The sequence below is a fragment of the Penicillium bovifimosum genome (genome assembly GCF_028826915.1).
Source record: "Penicillium bovifimosum strain IBT 22155 chromosome Unknown utg000007l_segment0_segment0, whole genome shotgun sequence".
In the NCBI taxonomy this organism is placed as follows: domain Eukaryota; kingdom Fungi; phylum Ascomycota; class Eurotiomycetes; order Eurotiales; family Aspergillaceae; genus Penicillium; species Penicillium bovifimosum.
The window spans coordinates 400,530-412,361 of NW_026622716.1; the positions used below are offsets into that span (position 1 = coordinate 400,530).

General features: G+C 50.2%; 5 protein-coding genes across 5 annotated transcripts; 3 read left to right on the forward strand and 2 right to left on the reverse strand.

Moving 5' to 3' along the window:
• Positions 1-30: 30 nt before the first annotated feature.
• On the reverse strand, positions 31-698 carry N7515_009078 (uncharacterized protein; the record flags this gene model as incomplete). The annotated part of the gene is made up of 5 exons (XM_056669822.1): positions 31-198; positions 269-369; positions 514-547; positions 606-644; positions 696-698. The coding sequence occupies 5 exons, from the start codon at positions 696-698 to the stop codon at positions 31-33; spliced, it is 345 nt and encodes a 114-aa protein (XP_056517621.1).
• A 261-nt stretch (positions 699-959) lies between these two features.
• N7515_009079 (protein PET117) lies at positions 960-1,286 on the forward strand (the record flags this gene model as incomplete). Its single annotated transcript, XM_056669823.1, has 2 exons — positions 960-1,055; positions 1,113-1,286. 2 exons carry the CDS (start codon positions 960-962, stop codon positions 1,284-1,286), a joined length of 270 nt encoding a protein of 89 aa, XP_056517622.1.
• Positions 1,287-1,844: 558 nt separating this feature from the next.
• Positions 1,845-2,645, reverse strand: N7515_009080 (glycoside hydrolase family 134 protein; the record flags this gene model as incomplete). Its single annotated transcript, XM_056669824.1, has 5 exons — positions 1,845-1,945; positions 1,998-2,125; positions 2,182-2,308; positions 2,367-2,395; positions 2,449-2,645. The coding sequence occupies 5 exons, from the start codon at positions 2,643-2,645 to the stop codon at positions 1,845-1,847; spliced, it is 582 nt and encodes a 193-aa protein (XP_056517623.1).
• Positions 2,646-3,575: 930 nt separating this feature from the next.
• N7515_009081 (glycoside hydrolase family 2 protein) lies at positions 3,576-6,376 on the forward strand (the record flags this gene model as incomplete). The annotated part of the gene is made up of 5 exons (XM_056669825.1): positions 3,576-3,706; positions 3,756-4,712; positions 4,776-5,206; positions 5,292-5,527; positions 5,591-6,376. The coding sequence occupies 5 exons, from the start codon at positions 3,576-3,578 to the stop codon at positions 6,374-6,376; spliced, it is 2,541 nt and encodes an 846-aa protein (XP_056517624.1).
• Positions 6,377-7,621: 1,245 nt separating this feature from the next.
• On the forward strand, positions 7,622-8,269 carry N7515_009082 (uncharacterized protein; the record flags this gene model as incomplete). Its single annotated transcript, XM_056669826.1, has 1 exon — positions 7,622-8,269. The coding sequence occupies one exon, from the start codon at positions 7,622-7,624 to the stop codon at positions 8,267-8,269; it is 648 nt and encodes a 215-aa protein (XP_056517625.1).
• Positions 8,270-11,832: the final 3,563 nt, after the last annotated feature.

An 11,832-nucleotide genomic window follows, 5' to 3' on the forward strand; every position in this document is an offset into this window, starting at 1 on the left:
GGAAAGCAAAGCTGAACCAAAATATTTACATTATGCCTTGATCTTCTGAGGCGCCTCGACCTTGACGTCGGTCGTCACACGAATGAGGTCTGCGACCACCTTATCGCCCTGCTTCTTGCCAGCGTCCTTGATCTCCTGGAGCTTGGCTTCGGCTTCCTTATCGGCCTCTTCTGCTGCCACCTTGTATCCGCTCGAGTGCTGGACATACCGTCAGATTAACACTGCAAACAACCATATTGTTGGAGACAGCTTGGGGGCTGTGTCTCACCTCGCCCTCGAACTTCTTGTACTCCTCTTCCTTCTGCTTCCTGTATTCCTCGATCTCCTTCTGGGCCTCTGACTTGGCGTCTCTTATGCGCTGGGTGCGGTCTGTATATTTGCGGCATAGTCAGTCGAGCTGCTCTTTATGACAATCGGGAAGCTCGTATTGCCTACATTCTCTGGCTGATTGAGATGTGACGTATTAGTGTCTGTGATAGGTAGTCGTGGGGGGTAAGCATGGATCTGACATACCTTTCTGCACAATCTTCTGAGCCTCTCTCTCAGCCTGATAGGTCAGTAGTCAGTATCTCTGCACTGCGCTGAGCATAGAAGTAAAGACATACATCTAGGAGGGTCTGAATGCCCGCGGAGTTCTGAGCCGACTGTTGTTCATCGTTAGCAGCTAGCCATCAGTTCTGAGATAGGTCTCTCACCATATTTGCTAGACAGCTCTGAGCTTTCGAAATAGGTGCGAACGGAAATAAGGCTGGACAAGGACGATTAATTGGCAAGTCTGGAGCTCCCGAGTCCAGGTCGAGCGGAGCCACGCATCGCCCCCCCGAGCGGTGGGGGTTCTGCCACAAAACGCCGCCCCGGAGATCGACAAACTGCTAATCCCCGAGATGTCAGGCCAGAACATTGTTCATTGTCAATAACTGCTGACTTCCTGTGTCGGCCGTGCTCTCAACACTTCCACCATGTCTCGAGCATCGAAATTCACATTGGCAGCTACCGGCCTTGCCACAATGGGAATTGTCTCCTTTGTCCACTGGGCACAAGAGGCAGATAGGGCGGTATGCTATGGTTTCGAATGCCTATTTCTGAGCTTTACTTACGCTGTTATACTTTAGGCTATGCACAAAGGTGTCGAGCGCGATATGGAAAAGCAACGTGTCCGACTGGAGCGCCAGGCCGAATTCGAAATGCAAAAAGCCCTCGAGCAGGAGTACCTGAAGCTCCAGACTGTACACAGTACCACGGACGACTCAAGTACATCCAGTCAAAATACGAATCTGAAGTCATAAGGAGCGCTATGGGCATGGTGCCGTCTCATCCGTTGCGATACAGAGTGCGACTCGGTGCTGATGCATGGGGACAAGGAGTTACAGTTGTTTGAATATGCATGCGAGCAGCGATCTTGTACAAATATCCGAAGTTGTGTATGACCCAACTTATCTATACTATATATCATGGAATCATCTCTACCACTTTCATTGCGTTGCGGTAATCTTCGTCTTCAGCCGTATCCACACGCAAGCATTCGTCCGGAGCTTCGGGTCTGTTCAAGCTTGAACATAGGTTGTTTTGAGCATTCATCCGTAGGAATGAATGCAGTTGGGTGGTATACTTAATCCGGAAGTGTGCAATATTTCTGATCAAGGAGTGTATTCGTGTGAGAAGCACACAATCAACTATAAGAAGTGGGTAAAGATCGAAATAATCAAATCGTGCTTGACATAACGAGACAAGAATCCGCAGGGGAACCCGTACTGCTGCGAAGCCAACCACACAGTCCGGAACTATATAGCTCAATATCTAGCCTCAGCATATGTGGTAGACAATCCGCTACAAGCTGTCATGACCTAGATAGCCTGAACATCCACCCAGAACCGAGTATCATCACTCTGGTATTTAGCGTCACTTTCGATCTGCTCTTGAATCCAACCAACGGCACTGATGTAGGCTACTCAGAACGTTAAGCCAAGCCCAGAATCAGGAAAATAGAAAAGACTCACTCTGAATGTCCTCAGTACCGGGGTTCTCGACACCCGATTGTCCGTTGCGGTGGCCACTGAACCAAGTCTCATAGCCGTAGTGCTCCTCGCCCTCATGACGAGCCTGAATGTCCTGCTTCAGGTTTGAACTAGCACTCGAAGCATTAGCCATGTACGTGATTTAGCCTTTGCTTCGCCCACTTACTTCAGAACAGCACCATCGTCGACCTGCTCTTCGGTCTCGCCGAGGAATTGAGACGCAGAATGTCTCAGGATATACCAATTCTGCTTGAAGATACCGAAGTTGGTGGCATCACCGGTCTTTCCATCACCTGCAAATCAACTTTTTAGCTAATGTATGGTGAAGAGCTGGTGAAACCTTGGACATACCATAAGTGTAGTCGGTAGTCATGGTGGTGCTAGTACTTGTAAGCTGAGTTGCCATACGATCATGTCGAAAAGATGAACTTACGTCTCCAGCATTGCAATAGCAAGATCACGGGTGTTACCACCGGCATCCAGCACGGCCTGCTTGCGAGCTCCGAGTCCAGAGATGATTTCAGTACCTCGATCATCAGCACGGGCTACGACTGCATTTGAGCCTGCCACCGGGGACGAAAGCAACGCAGACACGAGGGCAAAAGAACTGGCGAGAGATAAGAATTTCATACTGGCGATATGAGGATCGAAGTTCGAAGTGAAGCTGAATTGGAAGATGCATTGGAAACCCGGAGCATCAGGTCCCTTTTATAGCCATGAGTTGACACCAATCCATGTACACAGTATAGTTCAGACAATGGCAATGATCACCATTTTGCCCGTGCGACAATTGGAAAAGATCATCTCGTTTCAAGTCTCGTTTCACGGTGCTTTAACCACTCCACACGTAACCCGTAATTCCTTCAGTTCGTAAGGACAATCTTCCATCAGGATAGATACCGCTTCACGGCTGTACTAGATTCGGCAGAAGTATACTGCTGCTTAGATAAAACGATAAAGGAGAGGGATGGTGGGTTGGATAAAGACGTGAACGAGAATATGTGGATGAATCATACTCCGCATTATCATACTCCGCACAGTGGGAAAGTGAAATCACCCAAGCCGTACAAGCCGCCAAGCGTTGAAGACGGTATACGACGGCATTGTCCGGCAACTTTCTGGACTGAGAATGTGTGAAATGTACGCTTTGATAGAAAGGTGATCTGATCGCACGCGTTATGTAAATTGATGTGGAAGTCAATCGGAGGTCTTCGGGGTTTCCTAATTCGGTCGGACTTCCGCCTCCGAATGACCTCAAATTGGCAACCAAACGGGACAAAAGCAAGTGCTCCGTGATAACTTCAGCTGATCAACATTTTGGGTAGGCATTCCGTTAGTGGTACCCTTCAACCTTCCACGGATCCTCCGCGTTTGGAGAACATAGGCTATCTGCTGTTCAACATGTCTCCAATTCTCGACAGACTCAACGCTCAATGGCCAATTCAGGTCCGAGAAATCCACCATCTAAGAGGTATAAATTGGGTCTTTCACCCTCTGCGACGCAGATGTACAAGAAATCCTTGAATAGTCCGTGACAAACCTGTCTTTATTAGAACGAGAATGACATTATCCAAGCAGGTTCTGTCCAAGGGCTGGACCTTCAAGGACCGAGACGATGAGCTCCCAGATGCATGGATGCCGGTGCCATCAGTGCCTTCAACGGTGCAGCAGGATCTCATTGCAAACAATAGGTGGGCATAAACACCCTTCACCGCGTGGTCTGGCTGATTATTATTCTAGGCTCGAAGACCCTTACATAGGCTTCAACGAGCTCAAAGCACGATGGGTCAATGAAAAGGCCTGGGTATACCGACATGTATTCCAGCGCCCCGAACTCCCCGTCGGTGCAACCGCAGCCCTGGTATTCGACGGACTGGATACCTTTGCTAAAGTGAAGCTTAACGGCAACACAATCCTTCAGTCTAGCAACATGTTCCTAGGCCATCGTGTGGACATCACCGAGGCTCTGAACTTATCTGAGCAAACAAATGTGCTGGAAATCGAATTTGACTGCGCCCAGCTCAAGGCAGTTGAGCTGCGGAGCAAAGACCCAAACCACAAATGGCACGGCTTCAACGGCGATATGGCGCGGTTGGCTGTGCGCAAGGCACAGTATCACTGGGGCTGGGATTGGGGCCCCGTTATCATGACAGCTGGTATCTGGCGCGAAGTGCGGTTGGAAATCTACTCGGCGCGAGTAGAAGACTTGTGGCCACAAACGTGTCTTGCATCGAGCCATGAGACGGCGAGTGTCACGGCAACTGCAAAGATTGATGCTTCTGATACAGAAGACTGGGTTGCTCGTTTCTCTTTGACTCTGAGCGGACGTGAGATTGCATGTCAGGATGTTGCCGTGTGCGCTGATCAAACTGCCCGAGCTACTTTTGAGGTCAACAAGCCCGAATTGTGGTGGCCGCATGGATACGGCGCTCAGACTTTGTATGAGGTGTCCGTGTCTCTTTTGTGCTGTGGGAAGGAGGCACACAGTTTATCGAAAAAATTCGGTATTCGGTCTGCCGAGGTTGTTCAGCAGCCGGACAAACATGGCAAGTCGTTCTATTTCCGAGTGAACGGGGTTGATATCTTCTGTGGAGGGTCCTGCTGGATTCCTGCCGATAGTCTGCTGCCCAGCATCAGTGCGGAGCGATATCGAAATTGGATTCGGCTGATGGTAGCGGGCGGCCAAGTGATGGTCAGGTACGTAGACCAACAGCTGGGACACAATCTTATGTTCGAAGGGCCGGCTAACAAGCTTTGCAGAGTATGGGGCGGCGGAATCTATGAAGATGATACTTTCTATGATGCTTGCGATGAGCTCGGCCTGTTGGTCTGGCAGGACTTCATGTTCGGTTGCGGTAACTACCCAACTTGGCCTGAGTTACTGGATTCTGTGCGTCAGGAAACGATCTTCAACGTCCAGCGATTGCGACACCATCCTTCCATTGTCATCTACGTCGGCAACAATGAAGATTATCAGGTCCAGGAACAGGCGGGGCTTACTTACGACTTTGAGGACAAGGACCCTGAAAGCTGGCTAAAGACTGACTTCCCGGCACGTTATATCTACGAGAAACTGTTGCCTGATGTTGTGGCCGAGTACTCTCCGAGTACTTTCTACCACCCAGGAAGCCCGTGGGGAGACGGAAAGGTCACATCCGATCCTACTGTGGGTGATATACACCAATGGAATGGTCAGTCACTCCACTATTCAAAACAGACGCCCAGAATGAGAGGGGTCGTACTCCTTAATCGAATATCTCTAACTGATGATTATAGTTTGGCACGGCTCCCAGGAGAAATATCAAATTTTCGACACCCTAGGAGGCCGATTCAACAGCGAGTTCGGAATGGAAGCCTTCCCCCATATGTCGACGATCGAGTACTTTGTGGAGAATGAGGCAGACAAACATCCACAATCACAAGTACTGGACTTCCACAACAAGGCCGATGGCCATGAGAGACGGTTGGCCACGTACTTGGTGGAAAACCTACGCATGGCTACAGATCTAGAGGTGTGTCATCCCTGACGATCATTTCAATTCCAGAGAAAACCAAAGTACTGACACCACACCTAGACATACATTTACCTCACGCAGGTAGTCCAAGCGGAGACGATGATGTTCGGCTATCGCGGCTGGCGCCGGCAATGGGGCGACGATCGAAAGTGTGGTGGAGCCCTCCTCTGGCAGATAAATGACTGCTGGCCGACGATTTCCTGGGCAATTGTCGACTACTTCCTGCGGCCAAAGCCTGCGTATTACACAGTCAAGCGGGTAATGCAGCCACTCGCAATTGGTGTGCGACGAGAGCACTCTGACTGGAGTGCCGTACATGCGACACCTCCGACGCAGAGTCGCTGGGAGATGTGGGTTGCGAGCAATCGGCAAGAAGTGGTACATGGAACTGTGGAGCTTCGATTTCTATCGGTGGTGACTGGTAGGGATTTACGCGCGCCAGCGGTCTTCTCGAATGTGGCTATTGTGGCCAATGGTACTACAGAGATCACAAAGGGCGTTATTGATCATGTGGTGCAGCCTGAGCCGCATGTTTTGGCTGCGCGACTTTGGATCGATGGTCAGATTGTGGCTAGGGATGTTGACTGGCCGCAGCCGTTCAAATACTTGGATTTTGCTGATCGTGGGCTAGAGGTGAGGCAGCAGCCAGGGAGCGTCGCTGGACAACATATCTTGCTCATCAGCTCACGCAAACCTGTTAAATGTCTTGTCTTTGAGGAGAGGGAGAATGTGCGGGTCAGCGATAGCGCTATGGACATTGTTCCGGGTGATGAGCAGGTGGTGACGGTGACAGGGCTGGATGATAGTGACTCACCACTGGGATATCGTTATCTGGGTCAGGAGTAGACTAGGTGGTAGTCTGGTTCACTGCATTGAGCATCGAGATATTCTGCTGGCTTTGTAACCATTATTCACATGTGCATTGGCGTACTTTGCATTCCATCCTGACTCGGCCAACCAGCTCGGCGCTCGCTTTATACCTATCTGTACAGTACCGGGCATTGTGTAAAGGGTGGAATCGAGGGGTGCTCAATGCTGGGAAGGGTCAGTAGCTTTGATATCAACGAGACAGACGTAGATGGCAGTCTTTCTTTGAGCCTCTGAGGGGACAGCCGTCAAGATTTCTGAACAAATGCATTTGGATCTAGCGTGGTGCATTTTATTGGGCTGCTGACCAAGAAGCTAGGTCTGGATGAATAACCTGCACTACTCCGTAGTCCTAGCTTTGTGTCTCGACTCTCTATTTATAGTCTACTTTGAATCAGAGAGGACATTTATCGTACATTGCTTTTAACTATCTCGTTATCATAGTCTTACATCAACCTCATTTCTCTTCACATTGCAGGGCCTTTAGACCCATAGACATCAGGTCTTCCTCGAAAAAGAGCCCTGGCAGTTTCTCGAAGCTTCAAAGCAGACTCAGGCTTTCCAACTTCGCCTCTTCAAAGATTTGGTATAGCTTTGGAGTTCGAAAGTCAAAAATACAGATTTCCATCTATCGCATACAAGCCCACTTGTGGGATGAGAAATAACAGGCATTAGCTCCGCTGGCTTTTTCCATGCCCCCTTTCCCCGCGGTAAATACCCAACATCCTTTCAACCATTTACTCGTCGTCCTCCTCCTCCTTGGCGGCAATATAACGGTGCAAGGGTCTGCACTTTGACACCTGACTTGTGAGTATGCTTAAACCCCATTGTCCCTTCCCATCTATCCAGAATCAACATCGACAGCTTCCTGGTGAAGGGTCTGGCTTTCGGCATAGATACAATATCTGTGACTGGAGCGAGCTTGGCGTTTTCAATCTGGAAATTGCGAACGGAGAATCCCTCGGGGGCATCTGGGTTTAAGAACTGACCATCCACAGCGGCGCAGTCCGCGCCCGACTTGCTAACAAGCCGCCAAGATCTTGGCACATGTCTGGAGCTTTGACGCCAGTCGATGGATCCAGATGTTCCATCGCCAACCATCGCGAGGCACTATCCCCAAATTGCCTAAGCAGTCGACCATAGGGCAGCGCCAGCCACGCACGAGACACAATACGACGACGACTGAGCACTCAGCGGTAGAGTAGCGACATCTCTATCACCAACATGGGTTGGAGCCTAGTTTGCAGCTTCGCAGCATCATCGGCTATCGCCCAGTCATCAACCGGGACAACCTCGTCCACCATTCACACCGATGAGACGGACGGACAGAGGATGTTGATGTTCTGGAGGTACCGGATGGAAGTGAAGGCAGATGTCCACGGCTTTGTTTCCCGGACAAACCTCTCCGCAACAGATAGCCTAATTCGTCATAGCGCCATCAACCAGGGAGCTGCATCAAACCGTCCCGGTAGACAGAGGGTCGGCAGAGACACTTTGGCAGCTGCACCACGATGTTGTTCAGGTTATGGCGCTCTGCTTTCTTCAACTCTTGAAGCCATGCTGGGTGTCCTCATCGTACTCCGCGATATCCTTCACCAACCGCTGGTACGCATCACTCTTCCTGCAGACAGCGATGAACTCATCCGGGGTCCGGGTGACCATGCCCTTGATGTTGATTTCCTCTGCAATCTCTTTGACCAACCGCCTGTACGCGTAACTCTTCTGCCAGCCAGCGGCGAACTCATCGGGAGTCCGGGGGACCATCCCCTTCATGTTGATTTCCTCTCCATGGAGAGGGTCAAGGAATGCGGCAAGAGTATTCTGGTTGGTCGATCGGCAGACGCTACCACCGAGCATCCATTGTTGGCGTAGTATGTTGACCGGGTGATCTCAGTCAATCTCAAGAGACTGAGAACCAGTACTCTTCTTGCAGATTGCGTTGATGAGCTGGGGCGGGATGATGCCCACACCATCGATGCGACCGTGACCCAACGGTGCTCATCAAGAAGGGGGCACTATCGGGAAGAAGGAGTAAGTATTGAGATCCCACAGATGGACATAGGTCATTTTCGGACGAGTGCCCATCACTTACTATGCATAGCCGTTTGCCGATTCTCAAGGATCTCAACGGCACTTGACCTCCATTGGAAGTTGTGCGAGATGCGTCCCTTCGAGGCTGCGAGCAACCGAAGCTCCGTTCTTTGTGGATGATCGGGAAGGAAAGAGAGGACAGAGAGGCAACGATGCCTCATCAGTCTCGGTATCGTCTGCAGTCATCAGCATCAACTGTCGTCATGGAGACGGGGTGACGCATTAAAGAGATGAGATGAGGTGAAAGGGATGAAGAGATGAAAAGTGGTGGAAAGAGATGGCGGGATGCTTACCAACAGACGAGGGGTCTGGATAGCTGATTCAACTTACCAAGTGGTTGAGGTGTTTGATCAGCGATGAAAGTCGGGAAAGGTATGGGTCAGAACGGTCGTTGTGAACGATGCACAAGACGCGCGCGAGAAGTGACCGAGAACCGAGAAAGGGCTGGCTGGTCAGATGCTGCTGGAGATAACACGCCAAAACGGAAACGGGAAAGGACCGAGCAGAGATGGACAACAGAGTAGATGAAGATTGGTGAAGAGAGGGTTGGAGATGGGTGAAGAGGAACGAACACACAGATGGACATAGGTCATTTTCGGACGAGTGCCGATCACTTACTATGCATAGCCTTTTGCCGATTCTCAAGGATCTCAACGGCACTCGACCTCCATTGGAAGTTGTTTGCGATGCGTCCCTTCGAGGCTGCGAGCAACCGGAGCTCCGTTCTTTGTGGATGATCGGGAAGGAAAGAGAGGACAGAGAGGCAACGATGCCTCATCAGTCTCTGTGTCGTCTGCAGTCATCAGCATCAACTGTCGTCATGGAGACGGGGTGACGCATTAAAGAGATGAGATGAGGTGAAAGGGATGAAGAGATGAAAAGTGGTGGAAAGAGATGGCGGGATGCTTACCAACAGACGAGGGGTCAAGTCCCCCTCGAGGCAGCGAGGCCGCCGAGGGAAGCATGCGCCTGGGGCCCTTCCCCTGCTACTCGGACGTCATCAGGCGCCTCATGAACCGATTCCGCAGAGGAAATGGCCCAGAAACCTTGTTGTGCCAGGTATAAGGATTGTGGCTTGTTCGGAGGATGAAGGTTGATGGGGGATCGATTGAGAAAGGAGAATATATAGTGAGAGAGAGGGAGGGCACGACTAAGCACGCGACACATGATGAGACCAGCAAACCGGAAGAGGAACCATGGGGAGCACTGAATATGGCAACCTGGAACGGCATAAGCGCCTGCTATGCTTAAGGCGAGCGCATTGGACAGTTGTGTCACATTGTGCCGTGGGCTTCCGTTGCGGCTCGCACTTAACGACGACATCATATCCATTGGCCTCCGTGTTCGAACAAGGGTCTAAGGTAGGTGGAGAACTCATCAGCTTCCTTTTCTCAAACGGTTGGCCTTCTTTCATTTTCACTCCCGTATCTACCTACATGACACATGGGATTATGGAGTGTCCTGGCTTGACTAGTGGGTTTGCTACTTGATTGGGACCAACTACAAACGCCATGGAATGGTTTTAGTCAATCATTAGTTATGACCAAGGGAAATATGTCCCGGTGAGTCGTGCGGTGCACTTTTCGTACTGACATCCATTTCAAACCGAAGTAGAAGCTGAAAGATGGCTCGGCAGATCACTCAGACCAGTCGCAGACCAGCCGCAGACCGGAGGGGAAAATCACTCGTTTGATCCATGCTGAATGCGTCAAACGACATTCTACACGCTGCACCTGGGCAAATGGCTTGTATGATAGGTTACTCTTTGGCTCCTCGACAACTGATATATACACACAGTTCGTCCATAGTAGCCGCCTGGGGTATAATGAGGTGAGTCTTGTTTGATCCAGCATCTGTTGATGTCGACGTGGCGTAGTTTTGTGTGCATGGTAGCATCCTCTTTCGTCACCAAATCCACAGTTTGCTGGTTGTCACGCGCAATTGATGGTGCATAAGATGGTTTGAATCCTAAGGATTCAAGGACTCGGTGCCACCATCGGACTGTTTTCTATGGGCGACGAATCGGACCACACATAACCCTTTTCTGCCCGGCAGAACATTAGGAAGGTTACCATGGTATTGTTCCAAGGTGGTATCACCCCTCATTGGTTGCAATAAAACAGATAGAAACACATATCGATTTAATGGTGTTAAAGTAGTAAATGGGTATACAGCTAATTGACTGCCTCCCTCTCCTAGCACTGTGCTTTGCCCTTCTGTAAAGTGAGCTGGTGGAGGAAGTTGGCCTGAGTAAGTGGGTGGAACCCCCGGGCCATCTCCCCATCTCCCCGCCAAATTGTTCGCCAAGACATTCACCCCATGGCTCATGGGAGGTCTTTAACCCTCTCTCACCTCCAGAGTAGCTAGAGTATCCCATTTCTGTGGGTGTAGGTATAAGCGGTAAAAAATTAGCTATCTTTTGATATAATTTTCAATGCTGTTAACCTACAAATCATGAAGTTGGCTATCAAAAATGCCATACATGTCCGATACTTCAACAGAAAGATGCACCTACTTCTGCATACGTGAAATATATATTTCCACATGTTGACACTTGCTAATTCTCCAAGTGCCAGAATACTACGGAATGTTGATGAAATTGACATTTTCTTTCCATAACCTTGGTAGACTGCAGTGCCCGGTGTAGCTGGTTTTATCTATGACCTTGATTACCAGCTCCTGGGCGTTTAATCTTGAGATATTAATGCCTAGGGAGTTGAACTGCCAATCTAGGTCTGGTAAAACGTCGGGCCGATGTTGTATTGTATAGTCTTACAGAACATGCGTAAAAAACAGCGCCTGTTTTTTTCCTGTTTTTTTACCACGCATTAATGATTGGTTTATGGGCGCCAATACTGGTGAGTCGGGGTGACAGGTCATATGTATGGGCTTTATTGGGGGCCCATACCGTATACGGCCGGGGCCATACCTAGCCCACTGCAAAGGTCTACGACGGCCCGACTGGGTGCCCGTATCCAGCGGGATATTGGAGACCGAGTCGGGCCGACAAAGGAATCACTCCCCAATGAGACGAACTCCTGATATGGCCGGAGTACCAGAAAGATGGCAGGCGCAGGCAGGTGATCGGCTGATCCGCGCCTGCGGAATCATGGCCAATACACGTGCTAAACTGATCTCACCGTCCAATGACAAGTCACAAGATCAGTGCTGTACGGGATTTCTGCTCTTCATTCAACCAGAATACCCAGAGCAATGAATTCCTCGTTCATCTCATTTTTCGGAGGTAGGCACCTTCTGGCTCAGCGAGAAAGGCAGGAAAGAGACCTGCCCCTGCAACTAAAACAGCGGCCATCAAGAAGAAGGTTGATACCCTTGCTGAGGAG